At 38.4% G+C, this 12,415-nt stretch overlaps 1 protein-coding gene across 1 annotated transcript in view; it reads left to right on the top strand.

The window, feature by feature from the left end:
• Positions 1-551: 551 nt before the first annotated feature.
• Positions 552-12,415, top strand: part of Ism1 (isthmin 1) — a 71,811-nt gene continuing 59,947 nt past the window's right edge. The window contains exon 1 of the mRNA XM_076848955.2: positions 552-728. Within this exon, the coding sequence (XP_076705070.1) occupies positions 591-728 (138 nt within the window). The 5' untranslated portion in view covers positions 552-590. The remainder of the gene's footprint in view (positions 729-12,415) is intronic.

The raw sequence follows: 12,415 nt of genomic DNA, 5'->3' as shown, positions 1-12,415 counted from the left end.
AGTGGCTCCGGGCGGCAAGGGCGGGGGAGCCAAGCGTGGAGGTAACTCCGGGCGGCCGCTGAAGCCCTCCTCCTCCTCCTCCTTCTCCTCCTCCTCCTACTCCCCGCGCTCCTCTGGCGGCCGCTCCCGCTCCAGCTGCGGCGCCGCGGCCACATCTGGGGCGCCCATGTGCGCTCGGGGGCTCGGCTGCGTCCGCCCCGCCGCCGACCCCGCAGCCCCCTGCCCGCAGGGTGGCCCCTGGACCGGCTGGGGTCCCAGGCAGCCCCGGGTCCCCATCGCCGCCGCCACCGCCGGGCAGAGCCAGGGTTTGCTCGGCAGCCGGCTTGGACACCCCCAGCCCCGCGGTGGCTCCGCTGTGGTGCGGCGGCGGCGGCGGCGGCGGCGGCGGCGGCTCCTGCTCCCCGGGGCCCTCGCGCCCCGCCGCGCCCAGCGCCAGCCCTGCGGGCCCAGGGAGCGGGGCCCCGGCGGGGGCCGAGGCGGGAGCCGCGCTGTCCGGCTCCCGGGCTCCGACTCCTCCTCTCCCGGCGCCGCCGCCGCTGCCGCCGCCGCCGCCCGCCGCGCCGGGTCCTAAAGCCGCGCGCCTCAAGAGGATGGTGCGACTGGCGGCGGAGCTGTTGCTGCTGCTGGGGCTGCTGCTGCTCACTCTACACATCACGGTTCTGCGCGGTTCAGGAGCATCCGACGGGCCCGACGCCGCCTCGGGCAACGCCAGCCGGGCCCAACTGCAGGTGAGTGCGCCGCCGCAGAGGGGCGTGAGCGACAGGGAGAACCGGGGTGACGGGGCGTTGAGCTAGCCCCTGATGGATGAGAGGAGGCGGGTCCTCTACCTCACCGAAGAGTGACTCTTTGGGCAGTAGTCTTGCCTGGGCAATTCTGCTTAGACAGGTAAAGCGGCGGTCTGGACCTAGAGACTGGACCGGACTTGGAGGTCTGTGGGTTGCGCCGGTCCAGATCGGTCCCACGTAAAGTACCTGGGGTGCTAGGCTTGGGATGCGTGGAGGAAGTGGAGAATTTGTGTTTGGTTTGGAGGGCTGCTAGTCTTTGATGACCCTTTAGAGGCTGAATAACTTGACTTGAAATAAGGCGGAATAAAGATGGGACACACAAGGAAACCTTATAAAATAATATCCTAAACTACGTTTGGAGGAAAGAACTAATCTATCCCATTAGAAAGTAATGCCAAAGGTCAGAACATAATTTCCAGAGAATAGCCAAACACCCCCCATCTCCTCCACGAGGTTCCAGTGCCTCTACCACTGTGGGACCTCACCAGAGGTGAGGCGCACCTGGGGAAGATGCAGTAATCAAGGCAACTGTTGTGATTTGTTGCCTGTGGATTTTAAACTTATAGCAAAGACTTCTTTCCAGGGACCAGTCCCTGTGAAGGTCCTTTTAGAAATAGGATTCCGTTTATCTAATTCAGCTCCAAGTCAGGGGAGGAGTCTCCACTAGGGAGGGCGTGGTGGGCAGGCAGATGCAAGGTGAATTTTGATGTTTGAGTAAAAGTTCCCTGTGTAGGGGGTTTCCTGCCCCTACCTCAGAAAGCGCTGCTTCTTGGGTCTAGGGGTCTGCCAGCTCTTGTTTTGGGAACTGGTAAAAATGAGTGGGAATTTTCTCAGCAGGCAGGGGGATTTTCTGAATCCTAAAAAAAAAAAAAAAAAAAAAAAAAAAAAAAAACCCTATTCTTAAAACCATCCCCTCTGAAACTCTACTTTGTAATGTTGAGATAAGCATATTTTTTATGTAATTTGTTGCTAAAACTTTACTGTTAAAGAAGAATACACGTACAAAATTCTGTCACTTGAGTCTGTGATACAGGTTCAAAGTGCTTCACAGAATTTAACTTATTTAATTTTATTATAACCCTGTGAGGCACAGTACTGTAAATATCCCCCCTTTACAGATTCAAAAACTGAGGTACAAGAGAGGTTAAGAAAATTGCCAACGTTCACACATTCCCAACCGTTAATTAATTACACCAAGCTTTATGTCTGCCAGGGTATTATAGACTAAAGCAAGGGGTTCCTTGCACACAAATACAAAACCAGGCTTGGAAAAGTACACACCCAAAACAAAGTTTTTTAAAACTTTGGGACATTTTGGGCTGGGTTGTGGCTCAGCGGTAGATCGCTCGCCTAGCACGCACCACATAAAAATAAATAAAGGTATTGTGTCCAACTACAACTAAAAAATAATAATATTAAAAAATTGGGACATTTCTAAAAATGACTTTTTTTTTATATATACCTGTGAGTAAACAGGTACAGCAACAGACAGACCTGGTTCTTGTAGGGGAATAGAAGATATGGCTGTCCTGTAGAATGTGGGTCAGCCACCAGCCTAACAATGTAGGAATAATTCTTAACATCTTTAAGATTTCTGGAAGTCATATTTTATACATGATACTTTCTTTCCTCATGGACTCACAAAAAGCCATAAAAATGATGTTCTATGGAAAAGTAAATTTGGCAGATTTCTTTATGAGGTGTTTGCTATCATTAGAATAACCTGGGGTTGGCCTTTTCCGCCCCAACAGTAAGGTAATGAGCGAAGCAGTTGGTGGAACTGGCAACTCTAAAAGGGAAGTAGATCAAATTCTCAAAAGGGACTTTAACTGCCCCAAGAGGGCAGAAGAAATGGGGACTTAGAGCAAAGTTCTTAGGAATATCTTGGGTCCCAAGTAGCTGCTAATCCACCAGCTTCAATGTATCTTGTGGGTTCAGTTATTCTGTCCATTCAAAGCCCATACTTATCCAAGCAGAATGATGACTTTAACAGGTTGGTTCATAATTTTGCTCTCTCTCTCTCTCTCTTTTTTTTCTTTTTCTTTCTTCTTTTTTTTTTTTTTGTAATTTGTTATTGTAAAAGTTTTATATTCTTCCTGACCAAAGTTATTTCTTTGGCCTTCTAATTCTCCAAAGGCATTACAATTCAGAAAGACAGATTATGTTTTGCCAAGTGGGGAGGTCTGCAAAAGACATTTATTAGTCTGCTGCTTTCAGGCTCTGAAAGTGAGTTTGCTAATAGCAGGTGTATTTGAAGACAAAACTGCAGATGCTGTATTTTTTCTGTTTACCAGACATCTGAAACCCAATTCTTAGACCCCATCTAAATTTGTTGGCTCTGCAGTGTTTAAACTGCTACAATCCTTCTTAGTTACATGAAAATTAATCAAAGCTTACACATTATTTCTGCCTTTATCTCTGCTTACAACATTCTAAAACATGAGGTTAGTTTAGTTAGGAATGTGCAATGCTGAGTTTACCAAATTGCAATATATTTGGAATCATTTAAAAAGAGACACAGCTTTTTAAAGATTTGGTGGTTTGGACATATCAAGGATATCCAATAAAACAGCAGTAGGAATAACAAAAATAATAGTTAACTGCTTTTTATGTGGTAAGCACTGTTCTTAGCACTTTTTACATATTAATTTCCTTAATCCTAAAAGAAAATTCCATGAATTAAGTACTATCATTATTCCCATTTCAAATGGAAAAACTGAAGTTAGGTAACTTACCCTAAGGTTGCAGAGCTAGAAGCTCCTTAATTGGCTTTTGTTATTTTATAGTGCAAAAAATGTTATTATATATTTTGCATAGTAAATTCCTGATTCTAGACTTGTATTTCAAGTTTCTACTAAACTCATAATACTGGCTACAAGAAAAAAATATATATCTTAACAAGTTACATTTTCAAATGAATCTTGACAGTGTTACTGTGTCAAACATGAACTATGTATGCCTATGTAGACATGAATAATGCATACATTCTATACACACATACATGCAAACATGAATTAACAAATTTATTGGTAGTTTCAGCACTCATGAATTAACAAATTTATTGGTAGTTTCAACATTATGTAAGTACCAACCCTGTACTCTAGGTATTATGTTACTAGGTGGCAGTAAAATGGTTCATGAAAATAATGATGCTAATTTTGTATTGTTATATATTTTTTAAATCAAACAATACATTGTAATTAGTTGTCTGCAGTAGCTGAATGAAATTCATAAAAACATCAACTTTTTAAACTTTTGAATTAAATCTTACCTTCTCTTTGGAATAACTTTGTCTTATGTTCATCAGCTGCGCAGATCAGTTCTTTCATGTATCTTCAATTAATAATGACAAGATAATAAAATGTAATAAAAGCAGTCTGAAAGACAGAACATCTCAAAATATAGACTCCACAGGCAATGGTAATTATAATCATAATAATGTTATCTACTTTATGAAACTCAATGGGTGCCTTTCTAATAAATCTCAGTCATAGTTAGAATTATGAGTTTTAATAGTAAAACAAAAACTCATTAAAGCCAGTAAGATTTAAACAAGTAGCATAAAACACCAAACTGATCATTTTTACAATAACAATGTAATGAATTGACTTTGTAATGTAATGAAATGACTTTGTTCTCAGTCTCCTAACTGCCATCTTTCTGAACACTTTCTCTCTTCATCCATTCATTGCCTTTAATAAAACAGTTTAACATCTTATATTCACTGCTTTATCTGAATCATATAACCAGAGAATCAAAAGCAACACTTATTCATACAAGTAAAATTCCTCACAAGGGTAATATTTATAGACAGCTGATCCTTCTTGTCCTCAGTGGATATGTTCAAGACCTCCAATGGATGCCTGAAAACTAGGATAGTACCAAATCTTATATATACTATGAGTTTTCCCCCTATACTTAGATATCTATGATAAAATTTAATTTACAAATTGGCCCTGGTAAGAGATTAACAACAATAACTTGTAATAAAATAGAAAAATTGTAACAATATACTATAATAAGAGAAATTTCATCACACTACTCAGAATAAGGTGTGATTTAAAACTTACCAATTATTTCTGGAATTTTCCATTAACATTTTCACACCACAGTTGACTACTGATAACTAAAATCATAGAAAGTGAAACACAGATAAGTAGGGGATGGAGGTACTGAGCCCATTTCACAGACGAGGAGATGGAAGACTAAAGAAATCTAAGTAACTCGCCCAATGCTACACAGCCATAGTGGGGCAGGGCCAGGAATTGACCCAGGCAGGCTGATTGTGGATCCCAAATTATTGTTCCCATTTAGGAACAAGATTCTTCTAGCTTCAATTCAAACCAACAGCCATTTATATTTCTTGCTTCCTGATTTGCCTATCTATGTTCCTGTCAGACTTTTTATTCTTGTTGCTGGAATTCTTTATACATGATGAATGTTTGTCCCACTTAGCTATTGCTGCATAACAAAATACTCCATAATTTGGTGGCTTAGTACAACCACCATTTCATTTGCTTGTGAATTTATATGTCAGCAACTTGCTATGGGCTCAGCTATGTGGTTCTTTCAATTGGTCTCCCCTGAAATTATTCACGTTGCTACAGCCATCTGTTGGCTTAACATGGTGGGGTGATCCATGATGACCTCATTCATCATTGTTGCTGTCATCTAGGTCCCCTCTCTCCAGAGTCTCTCATCCTTCAAGAAACTGGTCACCTGTCTTTACATGGTAGACTCAGAGCAGGAAGGAATAAAAGCAGGAGTTGCAAGGCCTCTAAACAAACTTGACAATTATTAGCACTTTCTTAGCACTTTAGTTACATTCTATTACCCAGTCAAATCCTTGACTCAGCTTTGATTTTTAGGAACAGGACATCAATTCTTCCTGTTGGTAAAAGGAACACCAAGTCACATTGTGAAGGAGCATGTGAATGTGAATGGGAGGGGTTATTCAAGCCATCTTTGCAAAATACCTACCATATTGATCCATTGTCTCATATATTTTGTATTTTGCACCTGTCTTTTAATGTTGTTTATGATGCTTTTAGACAAGTACCAACTTTTTCTCTTAAATGTAATCAACTCAGAATCTTTTCCCTATGACTTTTGGCTAAAAATTTTAAAACTCTTTAACTGTATTCTGTACTAATATTTTTATTGTTTTTTTATTTGTTTGCTATGAACTGCATTCTACTTTGAAATTATTTGTGGGTTTAAAATAAAGATAACACTTTGCTTTTGTTCAAGTGAATAGCCAATTGTCCTACCATACTTGTTAAACATTCCAATCTAACTTCCTTCATACAAAATGCCACCTTTACTACATGCTAACATTTTCCATTTTCTTTCTTTCAGACGTAAGTCTGTTTGTTTTGTCTGTTCATATACAAATACCACACCACTATTTATGTAATGTAGCTTCATAGTATGTTTTCATAGGGCAAATGTCTGATTTAAAATTTTTTTCTTAGAGATTCTTATAAATGTGTTCTATCAAATAAACTTTGGAATTATCTTGCTTTAAAAATCATTAGGATCCCATTTTAGACAGCTTTTTGGCTGCTGTAACCAAAAGACCTGAAAATTAAAGGAGGAGGGCTCATAGTTTCAGAGGGCATAGATGACCAACTCCATTCTGTGGGGCCGAGGTAAGATAGAACATCGTGGCAGAGAGTGTGGTGGAAGAAAGCATCTCAGAATAGGGCACCAGGAAACAGAGAAACAAAATAAACCCCAAGGGCTGCTTCCATCCATTCATCTCCTCCAGCCACACCCTACCAGCCTACAGTTGCCACCCAATTAATCGCTATTAGAGGATTAATGCCTTGATTAGGTTGGGCTCTGATAACCCAGTCATTCCATCTCTAAACTTTCTCACATTGTCCCACACATAAACTTTGGGGGTACACCTCATCTCTAAACCATAACAGATCCCAATGAAGGTTGTTTGAAATACTTTAGGCTAAATTGAGGAAAATTGAGTTTTTCCATTTTTAATTATTTCATTGAGGTTGTGGTACAGGTATGTTTCATGAGTAAAGTTCTATAGTTTTCTTCATTTTTTTTCATGTTTTGTTTTAGACATTATTCTCTAGGTTTGACTGTCATTGTGTTATATTCTCTACTTTGTTAGTTCTGAAATCTAGGAAAGCTATACTTAGCAATATATACTCTTAGCGTTTTGGGGGGGGGGTGGTTTTTTGGTTTTGCATGAAAGGTAGCATTATCCATTTCAATAGTGAGATCCTTAGAGTTCATGGCATGAGTTCAAATTTTTTTTCATTTTTTTTCACTATTGCACTTGAATAATAATTTATTAAGAGATTGTTAAAATACTCATGAATCCTCTTAAACTTGTTATCTCTTTTTTTGAGATCAGGATTAATATTTAGGCTTATTCTATGGTCAATATTCCATTCAAATTGCATAATATTTCCTTAGTCAATTTTAATAATTTTTATTTTCCAAAAACCAGGTGAACATCTATAATCCTGGAGACTTAGTAAGCTCATACAAGAAGACCTATAAGCTCATAATTGTTAATTATATTATACAAATCCTCCATGTCTTGATTTATTTATTTTTTACTTCTTCGCTGATTCCTGAAATAAAATAATTGCATTCTTACCCTGTAGTAGTGGTCTTGTCTGTTCTTGTTCTCCTTTTTTTTTTCTAATTTACATTTTTGGAGTCCATGACATTAGGATATAAAATGTCGTTTCTACTGGTTGTATTTTTATTGAAGTAAAATTTCTTATTTCTTTTTTAAAAAACATTTTTTAACCGTAGATGGACACTTCTTTCTTTGTTTCCTTTTTTTTCTTCCCTTCCTCCCTTCTTTCTTTCTTTCATGTGGTGCTGAGGATTGAACCCAGTGCCTCACACATAGGAGGCAAGCACTCTTCCACTGAGCTACAACCCCAGCACCCTTATTTCTTTTATTGCCTTGTGTATTAAATACTTTGTGTCTGATTAATCTCACTATTCCTGCTTTCTTTTTGTTTTCTTTTGGCATTTCTCGGGGTTTATTTTTCCAACCTTTATTTTCAAGCTTTCTCTGCTTTTCAATGATTAAATATCTCTCTTATTAATAACCTCAGCTAAATTTTCTTTTCCCATGTAATATATAAATAAATTTAACCTGCTTATATTTGTTTTGTGTACTGACAAATTTGAAGGTACTTTACCATTTTATTTGATGTTCTCAAACTTTTCATTTTTTTTCCTTTTTACTCCCTCTCCTCCTCCTTAACTTATCTGTGTGACTTTGGCAAGAGACCTAACCTCTCCTCTCTATGTCTAGATTTTCTCATCTATAAAATGTATATATAAGAAATGTTTTGTAGTACTACTGTAAAGATTAAAAGATTGAATGCATGCTAACTGCTTTATCAGAGATTGGCACTTAAACGCTTAATATTTAAATATTATTTTAATAAATATAATTTTTTATTTTTCTCATTATGTAAGTTATATGTTCTATTTCTATTACTTTTAACAATTTAACAAACATTTTACTCATGCTTTTCTATCAATGCTTAAAATCAATCAGTATCTATAAATAAAACCTCTTAAAACAAAATTCTCACATTTTTTTTTCTGTCTTGTGTGTGTGCTACCTCTAAAATCTTAAGCATGTTTTCTGAATTTTTAGTGGTAGGATATTTCTTTTCCTTCCTTCTCTTCTTCATTTATTTTTTTCCTTTTTGTTATGCAGACCATAACAATCAATTCTTACCAGTTTTGTTATGTTCTCAATAATTATCTTGACTTAACTATAAGATTTACTTATATTTTTTTATCTACTGCTGCTCCTTGGGCTCTCATATTTTCATCCCCTATGTTGCTGGAACAAATTCTCAAAAATGCTTTCAGAAAAAGTTTATCACTTGTAAACTCTCTGAGAACTCATATTTTTAGACATATCTTTTTTTTCTTTTTTTTTTTTTTGTCATAAGCAATGCTGGCCTGGCGGTTGGCTCTGGTTGATCTTGTTTCCCATTAGAATTTTGAAGGTATAATTCAACTTTATTATACTACTTTTTGTTTCACATGAAAACTTAATTAAACTTTTTAGAAGATGATTTTTTAAAAAACTTGAAGTTTAAGGTTTTTCTTTTCATACATAATGTTCAGAAATTTCATGAGATTTAGATTAAAAGGCTTTAGCTTTTAGTTCTGTTCAGCCTGTGGTGTACACTTTCAGTGGGAAGCCCTGAGTTTGTCTTTAGCTTGAGAAAATTTCTTTAGTTATTTCTTTGTTTATTTCCAATACCCATGTTCTCTCCCCTGAAACTCTTATAATAGGCATTAGAAATTGAGATTTTGGGGTCTCTCTTCTTTGCCCCTTAATTTTTGCTCTCCCCCCACTTTTATCTCTGTATTTTTAAAGCTTTTTGTTGTTGTTGTTGTTTTGTTTGTTTGCTTGTTTGTTTTGTTTGCCTTGGCCAATCTTCTCTGGTGTTATGTATGGAGTATCTCATAACTGAGCCTTCATGGTAAATATTAGGTAAAAATGTAAGATTCAGGCACTCTGAAACCTAGGCCTAAATCAATTATCTCTTTTACTCAGTTTCCTGCCCTCAGCTTCCCCTCCAACTTCTTTTAGCCCTGCTTTGCCTCACCTCTCCCTTCTTCTCCTATTTTCTTTACTTCCTTTAACTTCCCTTTCCTTACCATTATTTCCCTTCTCTCCTACCTCCATCTAAATTTAAAAAAAAAAATTAACAAGGTATTATTTACATAGAATACAATGGGTAAATCAAAAATGTTCCATTTTGACATTTGTATATGCCTGAATAGCTGCTGTCACCATTAGGAGCTAGAGTATGCCTCATCTTCTCAGAAGGCTCCCTGAGTGAGAATGCCTTTGTAGGCATTTTAACCCTTTGGAAGGCAACTAAAGGACTTCCACCACAAGATTAGTCTTGTGTCTTCCAGGTATTCACATAAATGGAATCAACCAATATGCATTCTGTTGTGTGTCTGATTTCTTTGACTTGACATAATGTTTTTGAGATTCCCTTATGTTATATATAAGTAAATTTCTCTTTTTATTGCTGAGTGATATTCCATTGTATGACTGTACCATCATTTTATTTATCCATTCCCCATCAATGGACACTTGAATTGTGTCTGATTTTTGTATATCATGAATAACATTATTTTGGCATTCTTGTAAAAACATTTCTGTGGACAAATGTCTTTATTTTACTCAGTTTCCTGCCGTCAGCTTCCCCTCCAACTTCTTTTGGTTGAGTAAATATCTAGTGGTGAGACTGACACATGGTCTCATGCTATTATTGTGGGAATTCTTCTGGAGACTCACTTTTTAGAGACTTTTCTTTCACTTTCTCAGCTCTGCAGTATCATTTTCAGTTGGTTGCCATTTATTTTATATCTACCAGAAATCTCCTCCTCTTCTTTGGGAGGACGTCTTCTAGCTTTCCACTTACATTATAGATTGATTTTTGCATTTCTTCTGCCTTCTCCATAGAATTTAGAGAAGGAAAACAGATAAATGCAAATGCTTGGTTGGCCACCTTGAACTGAAGCACTATAATTTTGGTTTCTTTTATAAAAACACCAACAAAAATGTTATCTTATTTTTGCAGCCCCCTAATCATTCTTTTCCAGCCATGTTCTAAAAGGCGCTGATCTTTGAGGTTGGAAGTTGTCCTCAGGTGCCATGAGAGCAATCCGTTCACTAAAAAGAATCTGATTGGGTTTTAAAACCTCTAACAAAATCCCCAAACATCTGTATGTCATACAAGTAATGCTTAACAAGTGTCACCATCAGAACATGTTTTGATTAATGTGCCCTTTAAAACCTTACTACTACATCTTGATTTCAGGATCACTGTTTTTTTCCTCAGTGTTCACAAGCAGGTGTACCATTCTCTTTTCAAGAAATGTCTCAGCTGGGTTTTGAAGATGATTAATAGCTCTCTGACTTCTCCACATTCTATTATCTCAATTTCTTGAACTTGTTTTGTTGGCTTTATTTTATAACATTTTAGTGTTTTCCTTGATTCTGCTTCCCCCCGCCCCCCGCCTACCCCATCTTCTGAGAATATCTTTCTTTATCAGTGCTTGGCTCAGGATTGATTTTATGATTTGTAAAGAAAAGAGTAAGTGATGAAGCCCCTTTATTCTCTCTCAACTAAGAATGTCCTTCTATCTTTACTTGTCCCCCCAAAGACAGGAGATTATATAAAATATGGGATGGGGCATAACTTCAATATGTGGATTGTATGTTATGGCATGCAAAGAAATGGCAATGGAGTATATTGTTGGGTAAAAAAAAAAAAAGCGGTTCTCACTTTGCATCTTATTTAAGTTTTAAATATAAGAACTCCATATCCATAAGAAATTCATAAGAAACTGTGAACATAAAATATATAAAACTTAATTTATTGCCTTCTGTGGCATATGAACCAAGAGATGAGACTGAGCACTGTGCTAATCAAACCAACATGCCAGCGCTCAGTGACCCTCTTGGGATTTAGTACTCCCAGCTTACCTTGGTCACTGGCTCTATAATATGCCCTTTTAACTCTTCCTTCCCTTTCCCTGTCTGTCTTTCTTTTCCCCTACCAGAAATTCCCAGGACCATCTCTGGGAGAGGTCTCAGGTATGCTTCTGAGAGGAGCCAAACTAAACGACACATTACTTAAATGTTAGTCACTGGGATAGTAGCTACTTCTCTAGATAGTAACAGTGAGGGAAGTCTGCAGAGAGGAACAGAGCAGTTTCCAGGAGGCACCTGCTTCTTATTGTTGTCATTAAAGATGACCAAGTCTATTAGCCTCAGAAAGGAATGTGCTGTGGGTAGCAACAGAATCCTCTATCTCATACCTTCTCAGAGCAGTCAGAAAGAGGGGACTTCTAAATAGCAAGGATGAAAAAGGTTAGGCTAGGCATAGTCTGCAAATTCCTGATACTTAGAGATATAATTGGTTCTTTTTCTCCTGAGAAGTTGAGCCCAATTAGGGGAACAATGGGGAAATCCTCAGAGGTTTGTGAGGTTGTCAACTAATGCCTGAAAAAGGCAGAGGCCAAGGTACTTTGATAAATAGCTTAGCACCAACTCCCCAAGCACAGACCAGCATGTGTCTCTGGAAAGTTATTTCTGTAAACTGAGTAGAAGTAAAAACAGGAGGTTAACTACCCCTCTTCCTGTTGGCTTTGACCCATGCCCATTTTAGTAAACCAAGTCATTTTGCACAGAATGCTCTCTGTGACATAAAGCCTCCATGACAGAGCCACATCCCCTTTTCCCCTGAAAGAGAGTTATGTAGAGCCCATGGAATGGAAGGGTTATATCTCTAAGTCTAGGTCCCTGAGCTGCCAGGCTTCCATTTGGGGGTACCTCAGCCCCCAGATACTCAACGGCAGTGAAAAGACAAGTAAACTTTGCATGCAATACGCCAGGCCATTTCCTGCTGAACACTGCATATCTATTTTCAAAAATAACAAGCTATGTGTAGAATCTAGATGAAGGATGCAGGGAAGCTGGAAATGATATCACAGCACTCCCAGGTGTTATGTTACACCTACATCATCCACAGAGAACATTCATGCCAATAACAAAGACACAAAGAAGAATCACACCTTCATTCCCAGAT

This window comes from Callospermophilus lateralis, chromosome 3, assembly GCF_048772815.1.
Source record: "Callospermophilus lateralis isolate mCalLat2 chromosome 3, mCalLat2.hap1, whole genome shotgun sequence".
Lineage (NCBI taxonomy): Eukaryota > Metazoa > Chordata > Mammalia > Rodentia > Sciuridae > Callospermophilus > Callospermophilus lateralis.
The sequence above is the reverse complement of the archived record's forward strand: the minus strand, read 5'-3'. Positions and strand labels throughout refer to the sequence as shown.